General features: G+C 45.8%; 2 protein-coding genes across 4 annotated transcripts in view; one reads left to right on the forward strand and one right to left on the reverse strand.

The window, feature by feature from the left end:
* The window catches only part of LOC308177135 (uncharacterized protein), a 302,639-nt gene that overhangs the window by 80,475 nt on the left and 209,289 nt on the right, over positions 1-12,875 (reverse strand). The window contains exon 4 of the mRNA XM_080553912.1: positions 1,258-1,378. Coding sequence (XP_080410038.1) covers positions 1,258-1,378 — 121 coding nt within the window. The remainder of the gene's footprint in view (positions 1-1,257; positions 1,379-12,875) is intronic.
* The window catches only part of LOC308177116 (vascular endothelial growth factor receptor kdr-like), a 137,653-nt gene that overhangs the window by 13,044 nt on the left and 111,734 nt on the right, over positions 1-12,875 (forward strand). The window lies entirely within an intron of this gene.

The following is a 12,875-nucleotide window of genomic DNA, read 5'->3' on the forward strand; positions in this document are numbered from 1 at the left end:
GATTTATCAAAATTGAGGAAGCAAAAGGAGAAATCCCTCTTTCTGGGAGTATGCTTGTTCTAGAATTTGCATGTTTTTTTCAGGAAGAGGAATGAGCAGCATGCAGCAAAGGCTTAAAATACTGCTGCATGCTACTTCCTCCTTGCCCCATGTGCTTGCCCCACTGGCCACCCTCACAGGAGAGGACGCTGCAGTCCACACCAGGTATTTGCTAGTGTCAGCTCTTTCCAGCCCCTATGGAACTAAGAGAGGCTGGCCATGTATGATCCTGCAGCTCAGCACACAACTGGGAGCCAATTAACTTGACTTCTAATTCCTGCCATGCTGCAGGCTTCCTGTATGACCTTAAGTAAGATACTTATCTTATCTGTCTTCAGTTTCCAGCAGTATATAATAGCAATTAATTATCAACCTCACAAACATGTTGCAAGGTTAAATAAATCCCTTTGTAAGCAATCATACAACTAATCTTAGAAATGCAGACTGCTACGATTATTATTGTTATTGCCATTTTGGCACAGACCTTTCTCAGGCTTGGGTGTTTTCCTATGAAGTCCGCTCCTACCCAAACCTTAAGCTAGGGCTTAAGTATCAGTTTCCACAAAAGACTTCCCCATTTTTCAGCACAGGAAGTTGGACCTTCACCCTAAAAGGCTCCTGGAGGGTGAGCATAGCCATGGAGAAAGCAAAAGATGGTGGGTGTTGGACCTGGGCACTGTCTAGAGGAAGGGTTAGGGTCAGGGTTAGGGTTTGGAGAGAGAGAGCGGAGTCCCATTGTGAGTGGGGTTGTGAAGGGGCTGCCAGGAAACATTGAGGACTGGCCAAACTTTCCAGTCCTGGCCAGTGTGGGGGGAAGTCCCTGGTGGGACGTGTATTGGACCTGGGGAGTGTCTAGAGTTAGGGTTTGGAGAGAGAGAAAGCACAGAGCCACAGTGTGAGTGGGGTTGTGAAGTGGCTGAAGAAAGAAACGGCATGCTGCAAGGCTCTGGGAATAAAGTAACTCTGCAGTAGTCCTCTGCAGAAGGCTGCAGAGACAGAGCCCAAAGTGCAGAAAGATGCCTCAGGGACCTACATGTCTCACTGAAGCCTGGTGTGGCGATCACTTAAGGGTGAGGGATGTATTGAGGTATCCTGACAATGTCTAGCAAAAGGGGAGAAGTCTCCCTCCCAGAATGACTGTCACAGGAGCCTCCAGTGCCAAGAGACCTGAGGTGAGATGGGTTTATGGACAATGGTGAACACAAATTCCACACTCACCTGGTAAACTCCATTTGTGAAGCAAGTCCAGAAAGGCTACGGGACACTAAGCGTTCATTCAGCCACTTCTTCAGATATACTCGGCCAACAATATGGCACTTCTCACGTGTAGTTACACCATCTAAAAAAGAGCGTGTTATTGAGGAGGTTGAAAGTTGATCTTTACACCAAGCTAAATTAGAATTAAAATTTCTTAATCTCTCACTGAATGGTTTCTCTCACTTAAAATGGGACAGCATGAGTTTTTATTTGAATATGCTACTCTATCATTTTAATTAGGAAGAAAATATATACATAAAACAAAACACCTGGGCATTATCAATATACATGGTTATTATTCTACTTGTCAGTTGGGGCAATCCATTTGTTGTGAACTGCAGCGCTAAGTACAGTATCTTTGTGCTCAAGATCAACATATTCCCAAGCTTGTTGTCTTTGGCATAGCCAATATTTTATCTGCCAAAGCCAATGTTAATGAAAAATTCCTGAGAAATTCCACATTTCAACACAGAAACACTCTGATGGGAATAACAATCTCTTCTGACCTTGTTCAAAAGCAGATATTGGGCAGGATACAAAATAGGGAGGTATTTCTGAACCCCTCTATCCAGGACTTTGGGTACTTGTGCTAAGTTTTTGATGCTTGTTCGCCTTCATAACTGGTATGATCAGATTGTGTACTCCCCATAGTACCTGCATCCAAAATCAGCATTGCTAGGAATGACATGCATGCAGTTTGAAACCCTGGGCTGGTGAAACTGAGAACTGCCTTCTAGTTTTGTTGCACTACAGTCTCATCTCTTTGAAGCAGTCAAGGTGATGCAGAACCTTTGTAATAAGTCCATGACCATATAGAAATGGGTTTCCCTTTTGGGGACAATGCTGATGAAATACTGAGTTGAGTCTTTTGGACATGGGAAGCAGGAGTGTTTGTGATCCAGCACAGTCAACATAAGCCTAGGTGGTCTGTAATATATGGGCTCATCTCCTCATTGCATGTGACAGTCTGGAAAATAAGGTCAAGCAAATTAAGTTGTGAAATACATGCCCAGTCACGAGTGAGGTAACCTTCAATCCGCTACTGACTACAAAGTGACAGTGTGGGGAAACGGCAGGGACTAGTTTGCTCTGATTTGCATGAATTGAATTCCCACACCTAGTCATCTCCCTTAGGAGTTCAGAGTATCCTGTGTATTTTTGTTGTAAGCAGGGTAGTCCTAGAGCTGTGCCATAGTGAAATGGCTGACTTGAATGAGAGAAGATCCACCTGAATTTCTCCTTCAGTCCCTTCACGTGAGCCTTGCACAGTCAGACCATCCTTCCTGCTCTGAAAAGGCTTCTTGCCAGTCCCTATGATGTGGGAAGGATGGGCAAGACAGAGCTGTGCAAGTATCTCATTGTGGAGGATCCCAATGTAGGAAAGAGACGCCATTCTCAGGAGACCTTGGGACAAAGCTCAGAGGAGTGTGCTGGAGTTAGTCACATAGTGTAGTTTACTCTGTGAGTGGAGAAATGAGTGATTTTGTCAGCAAGTCAGGAAAAAAACCTATGCATGCAGCCTCTCCATACAGTGTCCTACAACTGAAACCTTTGTGCTATACATACACTTCAAGGACCAGAGCACACAGGGCAAAGGAAAATCAAGACTTACCACTAACAGGCATCCAAAGTCAGTGTATTACACACACACCCACACCTGACAAAAGGCAGGGCAAGCAGCGTGATTTATTCCCTCCCTGTTGTCAGAGTCTGTGATAGCATCTAGGAGCAACACAGTCTGTCATGCCCCAGAGACAGGAGAAAGCCTGACAGCACACAGATAAGAGCAGGTGCTAATTGGATGCTGTGGTCCAGCTCGTAGATGGGATGCAGTGTAAATGCTCTGGTTTCAGCCCCTGGAAGGCACCCTTTTGCCAAATCCTCCCCTTTCTTTGGAGCCTGCTGGATAGCAGTGGCTCAGCCGGCAGTGAGAGCGCACCACGCTTCCCCCGTGTAGACAAGATCTTTGATGTGCTTATGTTGAGCTGCTACCTTTATTTCAGTTTGAAAGGCAATGCGAAGGGAGGGACAGACTCTTGCCAATCACTGACTTGCCTAAATATTTATCTCTGCTAAAAACAGTTTAGTTTCTGGATTTAGCCCAGCGTTGTTTCTGATGAGAGACATCAAACATAATACACACGAATCAGGGACAGCACATCTGGCATTGCCTCTGTGCTGTAGGAATATAAATAAAAGAGCCAGCAAACTCCAGCTGGTGAGTTATTTGTACTGCAACAAGGCTGTCAGCTTTCTAATATCACCACCCAGTGAGAAGTGAGTGCCATGAATCACTTGGGGCAGCTCTGCGGTCCCCATTGGCGTGCGTCTTTCTCTTTGCATGGGAGGACTCGACAGTGAAGGATCATAAACACTTTTTTCAAACTGATTTGCAAGAGTGCTGTATCCACTGAAAAGAGTGGCGGGCCAAGCCAGCAGCGCTGCCAATATTTAAAACATTTCTCCGACACAATGATATTTTATTTTTGGAAGTATCTGATTCAAATATTCTTTTCCTGGAAAGATTCCTTCTCCTGCCTGCCTCCCCCACCTCCCTCAGCCTGCTGGTGCCAATATTTCTGTTGCAACTTCCTCGCTCCCAGCCGTTTCCTACTATAGATTTCCCTCCCCTCTCCCCTGGAGCTGGTGCTCCAGGTTGCATTGTTCTGCTGGCCTGGAAGGAGGCAAAAGTCGACGTCGATGCAGCTGCCTCCAAGATGTCCACGGGTCATGCCATGGGGCTTCAAGCTGCTGGGCTGAAAGGGCACGAACATGGCAGGGAGGCCTGGCAGTGCTGGGAGGACAGCTCGGTTGGACAGGTGGGCCTCCACCTGCCTTCTGTCATGGAGCAGTGGTGTGAGGGCCTCCACCTGCCTCCCTCATGGAGCAGTGGTGTGAGGGCCTCCACCTGCCTCCCTCATGGAGCAGTGGTGTGAGGGCCTCCACCTGCCTTCGTCATGGAGCAGTGGTGTGAGGGCCTCCACCTGCCTCCCTCATGGAGCAGTGGTGTGAGGGCCTCCACCTGCCTCCCTCATGGAGCAGTGGTGTGAGGGCCTCCACCTGCCTCCCTCATGGAGCAGTGGTGTGAGGGCCTCCACCTGCCTCCCTCATGGAGCAGTGGTGTGAGGGCCTCCACCTGCCTCCCTCATGGAGCAGTGGTGTGAGGGCCTCCACCTGCCTCCCTCATGGAGCAGTGGTGTGAGGGCCTCCACCTGCCTCCCTCATGGAGCAATGGTGTGAGGGCCTCCACCTGCCTCCCTCATGGAGCAGTGGTGTGAGGGCCTCCACCTGCCTCCCTCATGGAGCAGTGGTGTGAGGGCCTCCACCTGCCTCCTGCCATGAAGCAGCGCTGCGAGGCCTGGTGTGTGTGAGGAGCGCCGTGCCCACGCACATGGGGGCGCTTACACGTGGCATCTCCCCTCCTTTCCATTCTCTCAGCCCAGGGCAGCGCTGCCCCCAGAACTGGTAGTGCCCATCTTTTACTCCTTCACTCTGCAGGCTGCCAGCAAGTGATAAGCACAACCTTTAGCTGAGCAGAACTTGGCATGGAGACCTGAGCAGGAGCCTTGTAGCTGAAGGTTAAAAAAAGACTGCAATGCCCAAAGAGATGATTTGACCAATTTAAGCAAAACCATCATAGGGAGCAGCCATGAGATTTATCGCATTGTTTCCCTGGTTAGCCCCAAACACCAGTTTTAGGTGCTGTTAAAACAGTGGAGGTCAAATTTACTATGGAGGGCAAAGACCAGTGATTCATTTTCCCTTCTAGCCACTTTTCACCTTGAATAACAAAGGGGCCTAAACACAGAGAACGTTTGTTCTTGAGCACTGCCAAAACCTTTTTTTAAAAATTATTTTTTAATAAACCATCATTAAAATCTGGGCCCATTGCCTTGACAAAAGAAAAGAATATATTTGTGTATACTTAAGAGACGGGAAAGAGACTGTGCGCCAGGCCTAGTCACAGATAAAGGAATTCCGGACATTATTCCTTGCGCTCCTAGGGGTTGTGACATGGGATTTCCTTTCAGAGTGGTAAATAGCTCAACAGTTGTTGTAGGACAGGGTGGGGTGCTCAGTGCTTTCTTAAAAATGGGGAGAGATGAAAGCACATTATGAGAAGGCCGAGCTGAATGTGTGTGCACAGTGAACCCCTGTGAACGGGGGTGAGGGTGCACCCAAGGCAGCAGCTCCAAGTTTTGCCCTCCCACGGCTCTGTGGCTTAGAGGTGCTAGCAGCTGATCTCTGCTTTGGGAAGAACAGGTCCTGCCATAGTGCGTTAGGTTTAGCTCTTAGGAGAGAGCCAGAATTTCAGGGCTTGTTGGCACCTTGTGGATTCCTCCTAGATTGACTCCTGGTGTTTGGCCATGAAAATACAATGGCAAAAAAAAAAATACTCCCTGGCTTTTCTCAAAGCCAGCCCCAGTCCCAGCCTGGTATGAGAACAGAAAGGGTGGGGAAGGTGGGTAACCAAAGCTTTGAGCTTCAGGAGGAGACTCACCGCGGTTTTTAATGAGAGTGAGACGTCCGAGGGCTTTGGTAACTGAAAGCACCTTTCTCTCTTTTGCCAAATCCTGCACAGGACTGGGGTAAGAGGTCTTTTCTTTTAAGAAAACAAAAGAACTAAAGCTGCAGATTTTATCCTCTTTGCATTTTAAATAGAAGAACATTCAACTTTGTACTTGGATTACTTTTTTCTGTTGGACTTTGCTTTAAGGACTCACCCAAACGCACTGATTTTGCAGTGTCGGGGAGAGCTGCGAGAGGGAAGGAATGTGAGTCTCTTGATGAGGGAGAAAAGAACATTGAGCTGATTTTATATTTGGATCTGAATACAAAACAATTTCCCTTCCTCCCTCTTCCTGCAGCTCTCCTGGAGGGTCAGCACAGATTGCAGATCCTAAACCTCACCGTTCAAGCAGGGCTTAAAGGGGAGAAAGAAGCTTTGCATTTTACTATTGTCCAAATCCTCAGGATTCAAGTTTTCGATACTAAATGTTCGGCTAAGGAAGCATCAGTGGAACAGAAAAATTAGTATATTGCAGAAGTTTGCAAACAGAAGGTTCCTACATGAGCCTTCTCATTGCCTTCTTCTATTTTGTTGCTAGGTATCTGAATTACAGCTATAATCCTTCTACCATATGACAACACACCTGCAAATTTCTTTTCCTTTTGAACCAGAATGAATAAAGCTCCCAAAATAGGAAGGCACGTGGCAGCATGCTTGTAAGATTCATGGAAAGTAGGAAAGTCTAAGAGATTAAAATGCTGTTTCCAGTGCAAGAGTCAGTCTTGATCTACTGTAACTGGCCTTGCTTCACCATGAATACGATGCCCAGGAAGGGCTAGAGATTGAAGTCATAGCTGCATGCAATCCCTACTGCAGCTCACTGGCTCGGGAGCGTCCAAGCCCATATAGGACACATGGAAGCTACTAACCAAGCTCAGAACTGGTGACTTCAAAGGAAAACCAGAAAATTCTCCGTCTTTCTCTTTGACCCCTTCCTAACATAGCACATTTTTGTGAAAACCAGGGAAAAGAGAAAGTTCCTTTGTTCATTGCAGTAATAAAATAAAATATCTTCTAAAATAACCGTGTGACTGGTCTAAGGTACAACAAAGACAGCTAAATGAATCATACAGAGAATTACTCATATATACACATTTTTAAAAAGTAAACACGTTATGCTTACCATTGTTAACTTGCAAGCACACCAGGCTGTACAGTCTGCATTACTGCTCGTGGAGAGTGGGAGAAAATCAGCTGAGGTGCAGCAGAAAAAATAATTCCAGTCAGGCCCTAGGAGGGCACCCAAACATTAGCACTTCTCCTGGACGGATATGGGGCTGTGTGGCAGTCACATATCAGGAGAGTACTGTTTTGCTTGTATGAAATGGATCATGTTTTTAAGAGCCATGTAACAGGCTATAGGCTATTGAATCATGCTTTTTTGATATCTTTGTACAATCACATTAAATTCCTTAAGATGAATTGTATTTTCATGGCCAAAATACAAACAAACAAAACTTTTGGAAAAACAAACAGAAACCTTTTAGAAAGATTTTTAAAAAGCTAAACAGATCTAATACTTGTTTTAAGGACTTGTAATTATAAACTAGCTCAGTTAAGTTAAGAATGCCAAAAACTATTTGCTGTCCTTCTTCCCGGAGGTGTTGTGAGCACATCTGAGTTTCTGTTTCCTCACAGTGGAACCTGCCCCTTAATTACCGAGCCATTGCCCAGTGGCTCCAATCTCTTTATTTTGGGCTGCAAGGTGCAGTAAACCTGGACAACCAGTCATGTCCCACAGGACAGATGTTCATAGCAACACAGCAGCTCTCGTGCATCAGGTTTGCAGGATTGGTGCTTGGCGTACAGCTATTTTAACTCTCAAACAACTTAAAATTTTTTTTTGGTCACTCCCGAAGCTTCTTACATCCTGTGACCTTGCACTAAAGCCCACATGAAATGCCTCACAATCTTCCTAAATACTGTCTTTACTCTTACGGCTCCTGTATGAACCACTGCTATGCAGTTAATGCTCTGCAGTTGTTTCTACCCTAAGACCTTTTAGCCAAGGGTTTACAACTTGGCCTCTGAGGTCTCCGCCTGAAAATTCTTTATTTTTGTACTCTCTGCAAGAGTCTGTTTTTAAATTGATATAAACATTTCAATATCTTAAGAGTGCAGCAAAATGGTCAGCTTCTCTTTCCAGCTGGAAAGCAAGCATGTTTCTTTGAGTCAAAGTATTGCATGTTGTTGGCTAGCCTAGTGGCTGTTCTCATTCTGGCTTGGTTGTGCAGATCCAGGCGTCTGCGTGAACTTACTACACATACAGAAAAAAAAAAAAGAAAAAAAAAAAACACCTTTAACTGACTGTGCAGTACTTGCTTTTTCAATGCATCTGTTTGACTGTAGTTGGCTTTGCTTCCCCCTCGTCCTCAGATACGTGTAGCACACAGGTACCACCATACTCAGCAAGAGACACAGAAAACCTGTTTTTCTTTAGCATGTGGAGAAATTCTTCAGTAGCATAGTCCACAGGCCAAAATTCATATGCCATGCTAAAAATGGTACCAAGGGAACAGGCCTCTGAAAGATCAAGTAAGGACTCCAGCTAATGTGTGCTCTGCCTTGACAAGCCATTCGCTTATTCTGCAGGGCCTCAGATCTGGATTTCCTTATCAGAATCGCTTCTCTGGGTTCTTAGTGCAGCAGTTCACGGCTCTGTGCATGGATTCAGTATGGAAAGGAACCTTGTTAATTGTCTGTGTGCATTTCCATTATTCTTCCGTCTCCAGCCTTGGTACTATTCCCTGCCTGAATCCACGTGGTGACATTTTTCTTTCTTGGTAGTGGTGTTCTCTTTGCTTTCATTCACAGCTCACTTAGCTTCCATGGTTCTCTTTTCTCCTCGACATTTTCATACAGATCTGTGTTTTTATCAGGGCTTCTGTTACTCTGCAAGAAATAGTCAGGAGAGAGTTCCAAAAACAGGAGCTGCTTTCTTCATTTAATTGCTCTTAGAGTCACATTTGTTGATTTCCATAACTATCCAGCACAAGAACTGATCTTATTCTTCAGAGAGCAACTGCACGTTTTATCTATGAGCACTGCAATAAACTCTTGGGCTGAGAAGGGAAATTTTTAGGAAAAGAAAACAGCAGTGGGCTTATTTCTGCTGTGTTTGAAATCAGTAGTAATAGAACCGGTCTGGGTTTTTATAACACGAGAGAAAGTTTTCATTAGAAAATTACACTGTGACAAAATTTTGTGTCCAAAGTGACTGGGGTAAATGCAGTCTTCCAGGAAAGGTTCTCCAGCCAGGATGGTTTTTCTGCTCACAGCCCAGCGACACCATGCCCCTGTCATTGAGATGCATGCATAGGATGCTGGAGACACCATGTTCCTTGGCGGAATCAAGCCTTTGAATCTGTGTCTCCAACTACCGGGGGCTGCCCTAAATATATGGCTATTTTTAGATGAGTCTTTTTCTGTTGCTGCTTTTCATAATAAAAATAAAAAAATAATAATAAAAAAAACCTTTGAAGGATTTTTGTTTTATCCCTATGCACAACAGGAATTAAAATAAATAAATAGATCTTAAATATTTAGACATGAAAAAGAAGAATTTCCTGCCCAGCTTTTGCTAAGCGGCGTAGGTGGCTTTAATGCAAACCGGGTCTGCTGCTGGGTGCCCAGCAATGTTTTCTCTTCCTGAAAGTCAGTGAAGAACCTTTAAAAGCAGGGTCCCACAAGGCAAATGCATGGCTTCCAGAGGCACTGTGCAATCGTCTCCCTGGTGCTGTGGTTCCTTCAGATGATGATGTGAGCTGCTGCGAGCCAACCAACCTGGCTGCAGAGGGAGTTGCTCTGCTGCAGCAGCAGGGAGGATACAGCCAGTACCAGGGCAGCGAGCCGAGGTAGCCTTGAAGTGCGTGAGCCCCCCACAGAGCCCCTCGAGGTCAAACCAAGAACCAGGATCTGGCCCTAAAGAAGCAGGCTCAGCTCAGGGCATCCCAGCTGGAGGATCACCCACCTGCCGCCCTGCTCCGGGTTTGTGGGAGGCTGCGTTCAGACACCGGCGGCTGCCTTTCCTCCGAACCTTCACAGGGCAAGCGAGCGAATCTGGAAACCGGCAGGGGACAGAGGAAGGGACTTTTGTCAACAGGCAGCCATGCTATGTAGACTTGATAAATATGTGCAGTGCTAATTCGAAGCAGATTCCTGCTTTGCCACAAGCAGAATTCCTCCAAGCCCTGCCATCAAAAACATTATGTCACAGCTGCAGAGAAGCCTAACAAACAGGGGAGCAGCTGGGGTCATGTCAGGGTAGCTGTGGTGGAGGCTGCAAGGAAGCGATTGAAGCCCTGCTCCACGGCCTGATGGACTTTGTCATTACGAAGGATTTCACAAAATATTTGCAGACAATTCCCTGGGTCTGATTGGTACTTTCCAGCTTAATGCAAACCAGCGAGGAAACCAGCTTGCAGACCTAGTTAGGCCAAACTACACAGGGAGGTTGCAGGCAGGAGATAACGTAACGTCGCCTGGGGATGCAGAAACCTAACTGAATCGGGGACTGGTTTTTAAGCAGATCGTTAGGTTCTCTCTCCCCTTTGTGAGCAAACAGCTTTTATCTCATCTCCCAAAATAGCAACCTCCCACCCTTCAAAACAAACCAAAAAAAAAAAGTAAAACCTCTTGAGACAGGCACACAAAGCCGACAGAAGCAGAACACAGAGCTGATCGAAAACAGATTCCAGCGTCAAGTCCAAAGTTGGTTTCAGCCCATTTCTTCTTAATGGGTTATGTTAAGAAACAGAGAAAACAGAGGCATTACCTGCCAAGCAGATTTCACTGTCATTTGGAATTTGCACTTTTCTGACACATACGATCTTTGTGATTTGATCAAATTCATTGCTCTTTAGTGTGGTTCATCAATTGGCCTGATCTTGGGAGGCTCTGGCTCATTTACTTCTGGATTTATAGCCCCAGAAAAACTAATAAAATAATGCTAACTGGGTGTGTGCCTTCGTTCTCTTTCACTGTGACCATCCACCTTCCCCATTCTGATTGCGTCCCTCTCGTGACCTTCCCTTGGCCTCCTCCTTCTGCAGGTCAGTGATTCATCAGCAGGAGGACACAGATGTTCTGTACAAAGAAGTGTTTCCATGCAAGCTGATATTTTTCTTAGAAAAGAGGGCTGGGTGATGGAGAGGAGGAATTTAGCACTCTGCAAAAGGCCTGAGAATACACATTACCCGGTTTCCACTGGTGTGTTGCACGATGCTGCTTACACGACCCACCGACACCCCCAGGGAGCAGGGCTGACTGCTGGATTCGTACCAGCAAGGCTCCAAGCAGGAAACCTCAGGGCACATGGCCCGGGACAAGCGGCAGCCTTTCTGAACAACTAACCCACGAGCACTTGGTGGGCAGCGGGCAGTCAGCTTGCTTGATGGCTTGATTGGGATTTAGCCATGAAGTACGGTCAGAGGCTGTTTTGCAAGCCACCCTCTTAGCACTCAGCAGACCCTCATCCAAATTCCTCTCTCAGCTCTTGTGTTTCTTAGAAACAGCTGCAGTCCTCTTCTGAGTTTTGGTTTATGGACAGTTGAGTCCAAAGCCCAGCACGCCCACTCTGCCTTTGAGTCCCAGCAGCGCTGAAGCAGTACCAAAGCAGTTTGGAAAGAAGAGACCGGCCCTGGCAGGCCATCTGAGCGGGACAGTGTGGCCCCAATACAGCCCTAGATGTGGCAGCTGAAGCACTGGGAGATTGCTTCATGTAGGTCACTAGCAAATGTTTTCTGAAGGACATCTCCTAGCGCTTTATCTCATCTAATTTTAAATAGTCCTAAAGATAGGGATGGTTGCTTCCTTTGGGAAATGAATTAGACAGGCTGATAGCACAATGTTGGGAAGATTTTCTTTCCTCTCCCTAGACTCTTAGCAGTTGCAACTGTAAAAGTAGATAAATAGCTGCCCTTGGTATTGGACCTCCCGTGATCCCAACCCTTCCTGTTAAGCACTCCGATTTACAAGTTTTATCATTGTAGCACTGAAAGGTCCCATTACAGTGTGCTGTGCAAGCAAGTAGTATCAAATCTACTGAGAGGGCTCTTGGTCTTCAGGTTTAGACAACCTGGCAAATAATCAGATTAGAAAAATGACAGATTATCGTTTAAACCATACCGAAGTTTTGCTTGAGATATGGAAAACTGGCAGAACATTCATACAATGTTGAGACAAAAATTGCCTAAGAATCATCCCTGACACCTGAGATGTCAGAGTCAAGACACAAATCTGAGATCTAGACACGTATATTTAGTATCTTAACTGTTCTCTTCCATATATTTGGGCTGTTGATCCTTGACTGAACATCAAAGAACACAGAGAAAATGATACTCTAAAATCATAACTCGCAACCAGCGAGTAAACCCATGCTTTCCTAAAAACAAACATCTCTGCAGCAATGAATTCTTTTCATCTTCATTGGAGACGAGCCACCAGCTTAGCTGTAGGGATAAGTTTCCTTTTTTTTTTGGCTTGTGTGCCACTGAACAGATTTCCTCATTGAACTTCACGTCCATTGAAGGCCCAGGCTACCAAGTTTTGGAATGTGTCTGTCTCATCTAGGCAGTTTTCACCAAGCCAAACCAAATGAAAGGCTCTGTTACTCTCCCTCTTAAGCCTCATCTGGCTTTACTGACTCAAATCACTGCAAACAAATAATTTCCATGTACAAAGGAAAGATGGGATCCAGAACGGATCCACATGGCATATCCTGATAAACCCCATCAGTTGGGCTAACAGCATCTTTTTTCAGATCTTGTGAAGGTCCCTGTATGCTGTCCAGGGCTTAAGGATATGTTACAACTAGTTTGAGGGTTTCCCAACGGTCTCTTGAGAAAGTGGCTGATGAAAAAAGAAGAGACTTGGGAGTCACCAATTTAGTCTGCGGACGGTAGAGGAGGAACAGGAGTGAGCATCCTCCTCACTTGATACATGCAGGCAGAGGCTGAAGGCAGAGTCCTTACAATTCAAAGAAACACACTTTTTGCTAAACTAGACTTTG

Source organism: Anser brachyrhynchus, assembly GCF_964034855.1.
Source record: "Anser brachyrhynchus genome assembly, chromosome: 13".
NCBI lineage: Eukaryota > Metazoa > Chordata > Aves > Anseriformes > Anatidae > Anser > Anser brachyrhynchus.